The 13,920-nt window shown below is 38.4% G+C and overlaps 1 protein-coding gene across 1 annotated transcript in view; it reads right to left on the bottom strand.

The window, feature by feature from the left end:
• The window catches only part of TULP4 (tubby like protein 4), a 130,183-nt gene extending 118,619 nt beyond the window's left edge, over positions 1-11,564 (bottom strand). The window contains exon 1 of the mRNA XM_008637993.2: positions 9,028-11,564. Within this exon, the coding sequence (XP_008636215.1) occupies positions 9,028-9,279 (252 nt within the window). The 5' untranslated portion in view covers positions 9,280-11,564. The remainder of the gene's footprint in view (positions 1-9,027) is intronic.
• Between the last annotated feature and the right edge of the window lie 2,356 nt (positions 11,565-13,920).

Below are 13,920 nucleotides of genomic sequence, written 5' to 3'. Positions count from 1 at the left end.
CAAAACCTCTTGCAGGTCCTTACATTTGGCCTTGTCTCCAGGACACTACCCAACACACTAACAGGACATCATCATTCTGCTGATAATCAGCCTTCTGCTGTTGGCCATTATCCTCTGGAAACTACATCTGTGGAACTGACTGCTGCCTTCTGCTGACTGTCAGTGCATGCCAGATCCCCCACACATTTGCTCAGCTTCACAAAAGCCAGTGCCATTCTCCACTCGGACAACATTTTGAGACTGGCTGCACTCCAGCTTCACCCGTCGCTCCTGCACGTGGGCAGGTGAGTGTACACACCTCTCCTAGGCAGTGTGCATCTGCTGCTGCAGGTTTCTTCACAGTTCTGCCTTGTCTTTCCCTGATGAAACAATTACTTGCCATATTCTTACTTTATAAGCAGATGAGCCAACTCAGTAACTGGGGCACTGCTACCTTGTGATACAATTTCCTCCAGAACTCTGATCTTTCAGTGTCCCCATTTTGCATTTTTTATCACTTTGTTTGAAGCAGGGCTGTAGATTTCTATAGCTAACAACAGACTTCCGTTCTGTAGCTTCTTCTAAAACTTTTCAAACAGCACGATTTGTGCATCTAAACAGTTCCTTCTCTTCAGCTCAATGACAATTTTCCTTCCCAAATTCTGTTTTTCTTGTGAAGTTACTCTCATATCCAACAGCTTTGACTTCCTTCTGCATTTTAATAACCTCTGCCTGTAATTCTGCATGAGAATTTTGACTATGCTCTCCAACTCTTTGACTAGTTGGAAAACCATCTGGATTTCTCCTCAGAAAAAAAATTTCCTCCTCCTCTAGCGCATCAGTTTGTTCTCGTTTGAGCCAAACTTGAATGGATTCTCTCCACACTTTCGTATATTTAGCACTTCCTGCCTGCCTTCAAGAGCTGAGTTTTTTATGCTGCTTCGCCAATTTTTGTGCAAAGGATTTCACTTAGATTTACAAATAGATTTCACAAAGTTGCAGAGTGATTGGGGTTGAATCTCTGGAAATTTTGAGCTCCCTGCTCAAGCAGGGACATGGATTTGCTTGCCCGGGACTGTGTTCAGATGGCTTTTGATTATTTCCAAATAGAGACACCAAAACCTCTCTGGGCTGTCTAAGCCACCTGTCCTCATAGTAAAATAACATTTTCTGATGTTCATGAGGAACCTCTGGCGGTTTAGTTTGTGCCCTTAACCTGTTACTGGGAGCTACTAAAAAGAGCCTGGCTCCATCTTCTTTGCGCCCTCCCTGCAGGTATTTATAGACATTAATAAGATCCTACTGAGCCTTCTCTTTAGGCTGAATAGCCCCAGCTCTCTCAGCCTTTCCGCACAGGTGAGGTGCTCCAGTCCCTCAGTCATCTTGTGGCCCTTCGTTGACCTTTCGTACTGGGGGACCCCCACCCCAGAACACGACCCTCCAGGTGTGGCCTCACCAGTGCTGTGCAGAGGGCAAGGACCACCTCCCTCAAACTGCTGACAATACTTCTGATGTCACCAAGGACACCATTTGCCATCTTTGCGGTAAGGGTTACGCTGCTTGTTAATGTTAAACATTCTCATTTGGGTAAACAAAGCTGTGTCTTCTTCACCAGTAAAATCATCTACATACATTTCTTTTCCTTAAAATGAAAAAAAAAAAAAATAAAAAGATGAATGCATTAGGATACTATTTCCCAGTATACTAGTTTGCCAAGTAGTTCTAGAACTGGAACATCACAATTCTGATGAAAACCTTAAGCCAGCACTTCTTTTTGAAAATTCACAAGAATTTCCCCAGTTTAATTTCATTTTCATTATTTCCCATAACACTTGTATTATACAAGTGGATTACTTCCCTTTAAGGAAGTTCCAAACGCAAAGAGGATACTGAGAGCTCCCTCAGAATGTTCACAAAGGATTGCTATTAAAACAGAAATGCTGGTTGCCCAAGGATAAGTGCCTAAAAAATTTCTTTTGTCTGTCCTACTACATTCTAGCTGTACTTAACAAGCAGTTACTTGGTACTGTACATTCAATTATATTGTGAAATGTTTATAGTTTGTAATGCGTATCTTATCTGTTCACACTATCTGTAATTTGATTAATTCCTCTGGGAACTGTTTAAACCAAGGCAGTGTCCTTAACGATTATTATGGTTCAGAAATGATATCATAAAACCTAATTTCTCCACTATTCAGATGCTCAATATGTATGTATGCTATACAAGGCCTTCAGAATTTCATATTAAATTCTTTATTGAACACTTTACTCAGAAAGTGCTCATATTCCAAGCTTAGGTATCAACTGTCTAATAGGTGAGTAATCTCATCTATTCAGTACATCAATAGGTCCTCATCATTAAACTTTTGTTAAAGAAAATGCATTTATTTTCCTTGAACACAAAAATTATAATGCTGAGCAACTGCTTCTACACAGAACAGCAAAGTATCTTCACCCTAATTCAAAAAGCAAGAAATGCCTCTCAGGCGTATCATTATCTTAAAATACACATGTTGTTATCTTTCAGCAATTTTTTGAGTAAAAGCTATGGGTTAATTTCTGACATAGGTGAGCTTGATTCCACTTCAAACTTTTTTTGAGTAGAATTATCTAACAACAAAACTTTAGCTACATGTTATGGCATGGTAAAACTAAAAACTGCATGGATGACCCACTTACAAATATAATTAATTTTGTTTAAAAGCTGACAGTACTGTTTTCACATCATATATTCCTTTTTTGCCCAGCTTTTGGGGTAACTATCTAGATGCTTATTACCACAAACCAGAAAAACTCCTTAATTTAAAATTTTCCCAAGCTGATGACCTAACCTTTGCAGGAAACAAACTGCTGCATGACCTACAAGAGCAATTTCCAAGTAGCACATCAATACAGCATTACCAACTCTCATTACTCAGAAACAACTGTGGCAATATTGGATGGTTTCCTTCAAAGCCATGACTGCATAAGAATAAACATTGAACAGAGAGGCTGGGATTCTGAGGCAATTGAGAAAAATGGACAGACAGAAAAGGCCTTTCACAAAAATATTTGTAGAACTAGGAGCTAGCTGGGTGTGGCTGGGAAAAAACAGTATGACAAAGAAGAAGAAGACACAGTGAAAGTGGTCACAGTTCTTGGAGTGAAAAACTATACAGAAGGTGTGCTGGTACACAAGTTTAGGCCATACCTTGGCATTTGCAAATTGATACAGGGCATAGAAATGGGAAACAGCAAGACTGCTATTTGCCATTTAAGGGAAAAAGATTAATCCTTTCCAACTTACTGCTCCATTTCTTTTCTTTAACAATTCTCCTAAGAGAAGGTTATGAAAGACACTTTTGCATGCCATGGAGCACATTTAAACTTCATCAAGGTTTAAAAGATTGTTAAAAGACTATTAAAAAGGTTTAAAATGTATTTTGGCTCTTTTAATACCGGCTTTAAGAAATAAAAGCATGCAAGCACCCAGACCAAGTGCAGAGCTGACAGTTAAGAAGGTGTAATAAGGAGCCTACATGAAAGCCCAGTGTGTTTGTGCTTTCTGAAAACAGGCAGTCAGAAAAGCCTGGCTATACCAGTCACAATACAAATCGAACAGAGTCAGCACAGTCAGGCACAGGACCTACTGTCATCCTACAAGTCACTTCCCACGAGTTCTGCCTCTCTCTGCAGCATTATTTTTCTGTAGCCATAACAATTTAAGGACAGAGGAAGGGCATGGTTTGTAGACAGATTCAGCATTGTATCAGGTAAGAGGGTTGTAAAAACTATGCAAGCTTTCAGAAATACAAGTCTTTCTTCAGAACCTTGTATGCCCAAAAGCTTGTCTGTCTTTTCCAATTACACTAGCTTGCTGTAACAAAGAGACAGGATTTCTGCCAACAAACGTCCTGTCTTCTTTGTGCAGTGACAGAAAAACAGAAAAGAGATCTGCAGTACCACTGCAGTTTACAACAGTGTATGTTTTGTACCACTGAGGCTTCTAAAGCCAAAAGGCATCATCATGGCATCATTCTACCTCAAGATTTTTAAATTATTCATCAGTAACAACTGTTCCAGCGGTGTCTGAAGGCAACATTTGATACAAGGGATCCATACTGTCAAGACTCACATGCTGATTAGACTTTTCTGTCCAAGAAACATAATAAAAGTCCCACTTAACATTCAAATGCCAGTTACATTAAAACAAAGTTTAAACAAACAAAAGAAGTTTTCCTGTATTGTTTTTCTGTATTCTTACCAGTGACACTACAAACCAAGAAACACTACTGAAAGGGCTTATTTGTTTGGGTTTTTAAAATTTATTTCATAAACAAGCAATAGACTTCTGGAAAAAATCTGCTCTGCAAGATACATACAACCTCAAAAAGATGGGACAGAATAAAAAAAATCTTTCTTTCTTTTTAGAACAGGAAAAACCATTTTTAAACTCCTTCCGCTCTAAACCAAAACAAAACCAAGAACTGTGCAGACTTCCATAACTAATGCAGTATAAAAACCAACATGTATTAAATATTTTTAAAGGACAGTGCTCCTTTGAAAAGCTGTAACTAATTAATTTGACAGTCCAGCTGAGATACATTTACATCCCTATCTACTTCTAAAACCTCTGCTAAATTAACAGGGTGGTTTTTTTGCAGCTGTAGACATGTGCTTGGAACACTCAAATAATGACAAATGCAAATAAATAACTTCCTTTATGTTTATAGTAAAAAATGTTATATATGCTCAATAATGTATTCAGCATGTTACTTAATTCACTGCATCTAATTTGCATATTCTTGCAATACTTTTTAATGCTTCAGTCCAGCAATTAGCATACTGAATCTTATTAAATATATCAAAGACATCTTTTTAGTTAGCACAGTCAAAAGCAAATGTACACCTGCAAAGCAGTTTTTTAAACACCAGTAATTGAAGAAACATTAAGTGCCATAAAAATTGGTACCATCTTAATACACTAGAGACAACAGAAACTATTAGAAGAAACACCTACAATGGCACCATCCAACCAATCTGATTTGCAGACATCATACAAATATTTGACTGGAAGGAAAATCCCTATAAGGCTAATTGAAGCCTCATAAATTAAGTCTGGGCTTTTTGTCTAATTATCTCTCACAGAGCCCCCTGAAAATCTCTCCCCAGAAAACTCAAGATGGATCAGATGCTGAAAGCTGGTATCTCTATGACACTATAAAAAAATACTCAGCCTGGCATGCTTCAGAGCCTACTGGTCACTCTTGATAAAATCCTGACCCTGCTGAAGTAACCAGATTTTTTTATCATTTATCCAGAATTTATCACAGAAATAATAAGAGTCATAAGAGGAATATGTTAAATTCCTTTAAAACAGCTTCCCAGTGCAGCCAAGGAAAGTCAAGCTAGGTCAAAGATTTCTAAATTTCACTCTTTAATTACTGCACAGCATTGTGCTTATCCATGCAGGGGAGGGGAAGGTATTTTAGACCAGCACACCTCTTCTCCTTGGCTGCTAAAACACACTTTGTGGTACAATGGCACATCATCCTGGCCTCTAACCTTTCTACCAGACAAAAACCCTGTCAGCCTCTCTCAGTTTGTTACCCCAGAACAAATGAAATGCTCCAAAAGCCAGACTGAACCATGTGTCTGCAGTCATTCACATCTGCTCCCTCCACCACCTACCCTCACACAGAGACACCTCCCATCCCATGGTCAGAGATGAAACATGTTCCTCCTACAACATGTGCAGTGGAATAGCTGCACAAGTGCTGCACAACTCACATCTCCCCTTCCTTCTGCATCAAACTTGCTTCTGCTTTTGATATGTGCCCATTTAAGTTTTCATTTTTTTCAAAGTGCTGAACATTATCTACATAAGGTTCAGGACTGTAAGCACAATGCCAAAGTTAAAAAAAAAAAGGTGTATCACAAAATGCAGTATTTTCAGCCCTTGCCACAGAATAAATGGGATTATGCTTATTTTAATTCCTGTGACTCTCCTTAGTAACTACAAAAAAAAAAGAAATGAAGTCATTGCAAACTCTAACAACCAAACCAAGCAATTGTAGAAATACAAGTGTGGCTCACACTACAATGCTTGTAATTCTCAATTACTGTTCAGCATGACGAGTCATTCAAATCCACCACCATAATATGCACGGCAGTAATTCAGTACTGGGGATTCCTCATTCTTGTTTGTTCTGATATGCTACAGGCATGTTATTAGAGTCGAGAAACTATACCAAAAGATTCCAGTGAATCTCTTCAGCAGTCATAAAAACATTGCAAAAATACATCATAAGCATTCACCTTCTTGACTCGCTTAAAAATAGTCTCACATTCTTGCCAAAAGCACAGTGCTGCCACATTACCTCTTCTTCTAGATTTTCACTCTAAAACTGAAATACAATGTACTTCTCTGCCCACAGCATATTGTTAATTACACCCCAAATGGAAAGCATTTAGCTTCTGTATTGTGACTCTTCCATTCTGTTCATTTCAGCATTTTATACTTTATAATCAAACAAATACTAATGTTGAATTAGCATTGTAGGACTGAAAAGCAATAAACTTCACTTGGCAGCCTAGCTTTATGCCAGAGAAAAATATAGGTATAAATCACCACGGATAAATAAACTATAAAATAGGTATAAATCACCATATCTGGGAACAAAACAATACAATATGCTTCTAGAACTGGTCAGTGAATCAAACAGGCTCTTGAGAGTTTTAAGTCAATCACAATCTAGGGGCCCATTCTGTACAACAAACATGGCTTTAATCAGACACACATACCAGGATGTGCTTGCAAAATCAGCATTTTCCATTATGAATGGTGGTACACAGTAGAGACAACGTTGTTGCTGGCCTGCTTTTTAACAGAAGAATGGGAAAACAAAACATTTACTTCTTATGCAAATACGAGCAATAAGCAGTGCTGTTCAATGTTTTCTTTCAAGAATCTTTTGGCAGACAGATTCAGAAGAAAAGGTGTTTTCTAAAGAAAAAAAATCTCCCTGTCCATTCAACTATATATCTTTAACATTCCTATCCAAATCAGTGGGATTCTCCTATAAAAGGATTAAATTCAGTAAGCCTGCTGAAGAGCATAACACACCATCTTGTAAGAAAGAACTTTTATTTACAATGACAGTCAAAAAAATACGACAGCAGGAAAATCTGATAGCAGCCACAGACTCATCACAGAAAGCTAGTTCCACTAAAGCCACTTCTCTCTTCCTTCAGTAGTATCCCACCATATCAGTTCTGTTTTACAGAGACGTAAATTGGCAGTCTCTACTCTGGTCATTCACACAGTTCCTGCCATCAGGAAGATTACGTAAAGGAACACAACTCTTTATTAATGACAAGTTTGACCCAAACAACAACAACAAAAAGATTCAAACAGAACATTTTCATTTTGTTTGAGTCTCTCTGTCATGCCAATCACTGCTAGCTGAAAGGCTGCGCAAACAGCACAGCTAAATCCGCACAGCAATGATGCAGTGACCCAGAAAGAGAATCTAATGGCCAACTGAGTAAATAAAGCAAAACTAGCCAAACCCAAAGGGCAGCATGCACATGAGCATCTTCTCCACTTAATTGGGCACATACTGAAACCTAGCCTTGTATTTCCAATAAGACAGCACACTCCTGCAAACTGTAATAAGACTTCACATTCCTGCAAACAGCACTTCCTATATTGTTCCCAAAACATATATTACACAAAAGAAGAAAAACAAGTGCCCAGGGTCACAGAAAAGTTAGATAACAAAATATGGAGAAATGAAAAGTGATTATTGTGTCACACACTTAAAAAATAAAATGCAATTTGTAACTGAAAATTAAACGGACAACTAGCTGTCATTCAAACCAAAATGCTGGACTCAAACATCATTCTTCCCTTTGGGAAAACGTGGCTGTAATTTTTTTTGAATGAACCTGATACAAATATATACATGAATCTGTCTCTCATCTATACATATAGAAGTCTGTATGATTTACCATACACCCACACACCTCCATACATACAAAGCATGTGGAAGCAATTGTTTCAGACTAAGTATTTATTGGCTGCTCCCTTTTTCCCATAAAAAGAGGACTGTTATTAATGCTGCACAAGAACCAAAACTACCCCCTCCTGAATCTTTGGTGCAGCTTGTGTTGAAAGGGCAACATATATTCGAGTTCACCCACTAAGTAGCACAAGAGACAAGAAAAAACACATTGTATCGTTGGTGTTCATTTCAGTACATAAAATGTCAATCCACCCACCAACCTAACAGCAAATCTTTGATTTGGACAGATCCTTCTCAAAGAGCACATCCAAATACATCCTAACTAAAAAGCAGAAACAAACTAAGCCCTCACTGTTGTCCAAGACACTTGGTATGCTTTGGGCATCACCTGCACTTTCCATGAAGCATTATACACAGAAAGAGACGGGTGCCAGGAAGATGATAAAGCGCAGCTGAAATATCAGTTTATACCCAACAGCCTTTCGGAAAATACAAGTGGAAAAGTTTTTGTATTGTACTCAGGACAATGCCTTGCACACTGAAGTTAGAGCACTTTACTGCAAGGCATCTCAGCACTTCTCTGAGAAGTCACACCTGGCTTTTTTTCTAACAAAATCAAAAGTTTTTCCAGACACAACAGCTATCTCTTGTCACAGGCTGTTCCAGTTTGCAGCTTCTGAAAATCTGGCAGACTTCAACCAAGCTTTTCTCCCATTCCCCTGCCTTTGCATTAGTTTTCCAGGCCAGACTTCAGTACTGTGCAAAAGCAGTCAACTATCACAACGTTTAGCTCCCATTAACATGTGTTTATTGCATATGCCTGGAAACTGGCAGGTGCTGGGGAATGAAGGAGAAAGTGGGCCAAACCAAAACCAGACACATTTCCAGAGAAGTTCCCACCATCAGTCTTATATGCTTGAATTTACCAGAAAAACTTGAGCCTCCTTCATACCACTCTGTCAAATTTCAAGCAGAAGTACTTTAAGAAGAAAAAAAAAAAGCTATCATTTTCTTTAAAGTGTAACACACATTTTGCTTACCTCACTGTTGTGGCCCCTCAAATTGAAGTTGATTCTCTGAGGGGTGTTCCGGTCCCTCCTGCAATGGCTGGAAGTAAAAGTGACGCCTACAACTCCTCTGCCATTGCCTGTTGCCAACCAGCCTTCCTCATAGTACCGCCTCCTGCACACTGGTTTCTCCTTCTCACTCTTGGGGACTCTCCCTTTCCAGGAGAGGCAGAGGATGTTGGAATCGCTGCAAAGAACAGGCCCATGTTCCACTGCTGCATACATGCTTTTTAAATATTTTATTTTTTGACATAAGAAAGTAATATGTCTAGTGCACAAAATTTAAATCAATTTTTTTTTTTTATTGGTAAGACTGACCTGGGATAGATCATTGAAAGGGAGGAGGATGGGGTCAGTGTTTATAAATATCCACCAAATGCATAGTGAAAAATTCCTCTATAAAAGATGATGGCAGTTGGCTAAGAAAAAGTAACACTTAAAAAAAAAATTCAGGTTCATTTTTGTTTGAGTCTGTAGAGTGGGGGTGCACTTATCCTTTGGAGAAACAGCTACTTCATAAGAGGCGCTCGAGAAATGGTTAAGTCATCTTTTTGCTCAACTTGATATAATCTTTATACAGCCTGAGATTCCAGTTTAGTGTAATGCAATTCCAGAGACAAAGAGTTGCAAATGTGTAGGTTTCAAGTAACTTAAGGCTTTTAAAATTTCCTCCAGTCAGATTTTCTTCAAAAGTTCAGTTGCAGAAATTTAAACACACGCACATACATATATATGTATATATATGACATTCCTCTTTTCCAAGCTGCCCTCTGGCATATCTTTTCCATCTGATGTATTTCTGCTGCTAAAGCTGAAAGAGATTGCATAAAGGGAAAAAAAGGCACACAAACCGTGTGAAACAACAGACCCGAACTTGTGCAGGCACTGGTGTGCCAGGCCAGTTGGGAAATCCCTCTTGGTACTGAACTGCTCGTTGGACTCAAAAGTTTTTGCAATCCAAAGCCAATCCAATTTTCATTGCAGCACTTTTTTTCCACCAGAGACCCAACACAGCCTGAACTGTTTATCACGCTATCTTGCCTGCTTTCCCACTTTTTGCTGCCACACACGAATGAAAAAGAACCCCCTCTTCATTTATAGCAGAATCAAAAATGCTCTAAAGCTTTTAGCTTTCAAAGTAGGTAAGTTTGCCTCAGGTGAACCATGAAGTTCTCTCTCCTGTGAAACAGGCTAAAATGTCAAGCTGTTTTTCCTTTACTTTTCCCTTTTTTTCTGCTACAAGGAATCACAGACTTTTCATTCTACCATAAAAAACAAATGCCAGAATTAAAGCACATCAAGTAAGCACTCTTTCAAAATCTTCTAAAATTCAAGGAAGGAAGAAATATAATCATCTAAAAAAGAAAGAGAAGCAGCATTAAAAATCTGACTTCCTGGGTTCACTATTTCTCTAGGTATTTTCCTTGCTTGTTTGATCGGATCTTTCCTTCTTGATGCTTGTCTACAGCACAGATTCATAGTTCCAGACACAACATTTGCAGCTCTACAAGAAGGAAACATATGAAGTATTCCAATCGTTTTATTTGAATAACATTTATAAGCTCAATTAGCTAGTACTTATACCACACTAAGTGAAAAGAGGAAAAAGGAGAGGGAGAAAGAATATGCAAGTTTGATGACCTGGTTAACTCAAGAAGGATGGCGAGGTTTGCTCAGTTCAATGCCCAGACTTGTCCCATAGTTCCTCAACTTATTTACTTCCAGTCATCATTACTCAGCAGAAGGTCACAATTTATTAGTCCATTCACAATCTACTGAGCCCAAAGCAAAATGTGCTGAAGACCATACATTATTCCTCTGCTAGAACTAAATCAGTCTCCTCTGCCCTCTTGATTCTTCTGTTTCCCTCACAGCTATTGATTTAGATTGTGGAGGTTTTTATTAGGCTTTTTCTGCGCAGAGGGTGTTTTTTCTTTCTCTTCTTGCAAACTTTTTTCACCCGTGAAGACCATGTGGAAAGTTGAACATTACTGGCAGGTGTCTTTCCATGGATTACTGATTCCTGTGCTGCAAAGGTGCTGCATCTGGTTCTCAAATTAATTTTCATCAATTGCAAAGCTCTCAGGAATACGCCAGAGCAAGTCTACGTGATGACAAAAATGTGGGTTTTCATGTATATGCAGTGCACACACCAATCTGGTACTCAGAGCTTCATCTGCCTTTTCAGTTTAGGTGTGGTAATCTTGTAAGATGCCCGCTACTCAAAACTTGAAATTCCTGGATTCTTCCAACTCTGCAAGGCAAAGCACACACACACAGACACACACACAAAGAAAAAAGTGAATAAGTCACAGATACTAGTATTACTGTTACAGTCATCAAAGCATTATGATTAAGGATTTTATACTGTACTCCTATAAAGTATCTATATTATATATAAAAACATTATTCAGACATACACATTTGATATATTGGTATTTGATATACACACACAAAAACGAACTACAAATTTTTCTTTTTCACTTTCAAAATTCCCTAAACATTGCACAACGGACACGTATAGCTAATGAACTGATGAAATGTAGGGGGGGAAAGCTTCCTTCTGGTCACAGTTTCTGGGGCAAACTCTTAAAGATTTCACAACTTCAGAGTGAGGACAGGGAAGAGAGATGTTAGTGACAGAGCAGGCACAGAGTTAGACCCTGAGGCACACAAACAGAATCACAGAATGGCCAACCTGGAAGGGACTTCTGGACATTATCTGGTCCAACCACTGTGTATCCAGGTGGCTTCTGAGTATCTCCAGGGATGAAAACCCTATGAACTTTCTGGGCAACCTGTGCTCAGTCACCCTCACAGCAAAGTGTTTCCTGATGTTCAGAGGCAACCATCTGTGTTTCAGTTCGTGCTCATTGCCTCTGGTTTGGTCACTGGACAGCCCCGTTAAAAGCCTGTCTCTCTCATTTAATTCCCTCTCATCAGCTGTACACAATGAAAAGATCTCCTTAAGCTTTTTCTTCTCCAGGCTCAAGGGTCTCAGCTCTCAGACTTTCCTCATAGAAAAGATGCTCCAAACCATCAAACCATGAAAGTACAGTGCTGAACTTATCAGTCTCAAAGAGACTGGGAAGAATCCTCCAGGGCTGAAACTACTGCTTTAAAGAGATCTAAGGTACTTCAAAATTAAAGCTTAAAAGTCTGAATCAATACAGACGAATTTAAAAACTATTCAAATCCTGCTTAAATCTCCATTTGAAAAAGGGCAGAAAAATTCCCCGAAGTCAGTTTTATACAGAAGAGTGTAAATAAAGCACAAGAGACGAAGCTATTCAGGATATTCCAGAAGTTGTATCTGAAGTGCACACATATGCACAGTTATTGCATCTACACAGCTACTGCTAAAGAGAGCTCATTCACATTCAGAGCTGCACTCATCAGAGCTGTAAAAGGGTCGTGTTTTTATTACACAAAGCACTATACTAACCTCATGTTTCCTGTAATTAAGCACTTACTTCATTCTAGCACAGATGTATCAATAAGATTTTTTTCAAAGAATAGGTAAGAAAACAAATTTATAGATATAAAGGCAAAGTTGTAACATAGTTTACGACACTGCACAGTTGGCTGACTTATCAGAAACACTGTCCATGAGATTTGGTGAGTCACTGCCAGACCTCTTCAGCACTACAACTCACTGAAGTTTTAAAAATAATGGCTGCTATTAATTTCTTTTTCATCATGGTAAGACGATGATATGAGAAATGTCACCTTTCCAAATTTCTGGTGCTTCTCAATTACAGTCCAAATAAATTCATATACAGGAAAACACAGAAAAACTGTCGGAGTACAATGGTTTGTAGACTTCTGCATTTATCCCATAAGTAAACTTGATCCTCTGAAGGATCAGTGCCACTGTTTCCATACCCACTGGAACCTTCCTAACAGACATCTGCATTCAAGAGTTGACATTTTATATTAAGCAGCATGAGTATTATGATGCAAGCCTTTACTAATCCTACAGAGAAACAAAAAAAAAAAATGTTTACTGAGAAAACAAAGTCTCTGAAATATCAGTTAGAGCAGAACGAGGTAAGCACTAAACAGAATTGTTCAAACTGTACAAGAACCACGAGATTACAAGTGGATTTTTAAATACAGGTAACTATAGATGCAGTGGATATGCATAAAATCTGTATGCAATTTCTGTCCTTACTGCATATAAGATTAACAAGTTTGAGAAAAGGACTCATCTGCATCTTGGTCAATAACCTTCTCTCACCTTAGTATCATTTACCGTCACTTTCAAGATTAGACAGACCAAAGGCTTCTCCTCTTAAAAATATCCTAACTGCATTAGAAATGCTGGGCAGGGAGAGATGAAAATCTAAAATAGCTACAAAAGTAATAAAATCAGCCATTATTCAAATACATTATTGAAATACTTTCTCAATACAATACAACCTATGAGAATATTTTACCTTTAAATCACTGAGGATTGACATTAACACTTTATGTTATATTCAGAGACAAGAAAAAGAAGACTTTTAAGAGTGCAGTATCAAACACTCAAAATACAGGCTGAATCAAGATTACATATATTATATATTCACTCTTTGCACTCCCTTCTTCTTCATTTCCATCCACTCTGTATTTCCTAAGAAATAACCTAATTAAAAGATTCAAGTGCTAGTCTTCCCTCTAGAAAATCAGTAATTTAGACAATCCCCTTCTGCCATCATTACAGCAGTCTCACAATTCTGCTCCTTTTCCTATGTTGAAACCAAGCTTTTTGTCTTATCTTTCCCCTGGCTTTTCCCCAAGCTACACATGGCTTCCACCTCTATTGTGAAGTGTCTGCAATAGCAGAGGACAAAAAGCCTGATAGAAGAGCGGGGTGTTACCTGC

The sequence above is a fragment of the Corvus brachyrhynchos genome, unplaced genomic scaffold (assembly GCF_000691975.1).
Source record: "Corvus brachyrhynchos isolate BGI_N302 unplaced genomic scaffold, ASM69197v1 scaffold14, whole genome shotgun sequence".
NCBI lineage: Eukaryota > Metazoa > Chordata > Aves > Passeriformes > Corvidae > Corvus > Corvus brachyrhynchos.
The sequence above is the reverse complement of the archived record's forward strand: the minus strand, read 5'-3'. Positions and strand labels throughout refer to the sequence as shown.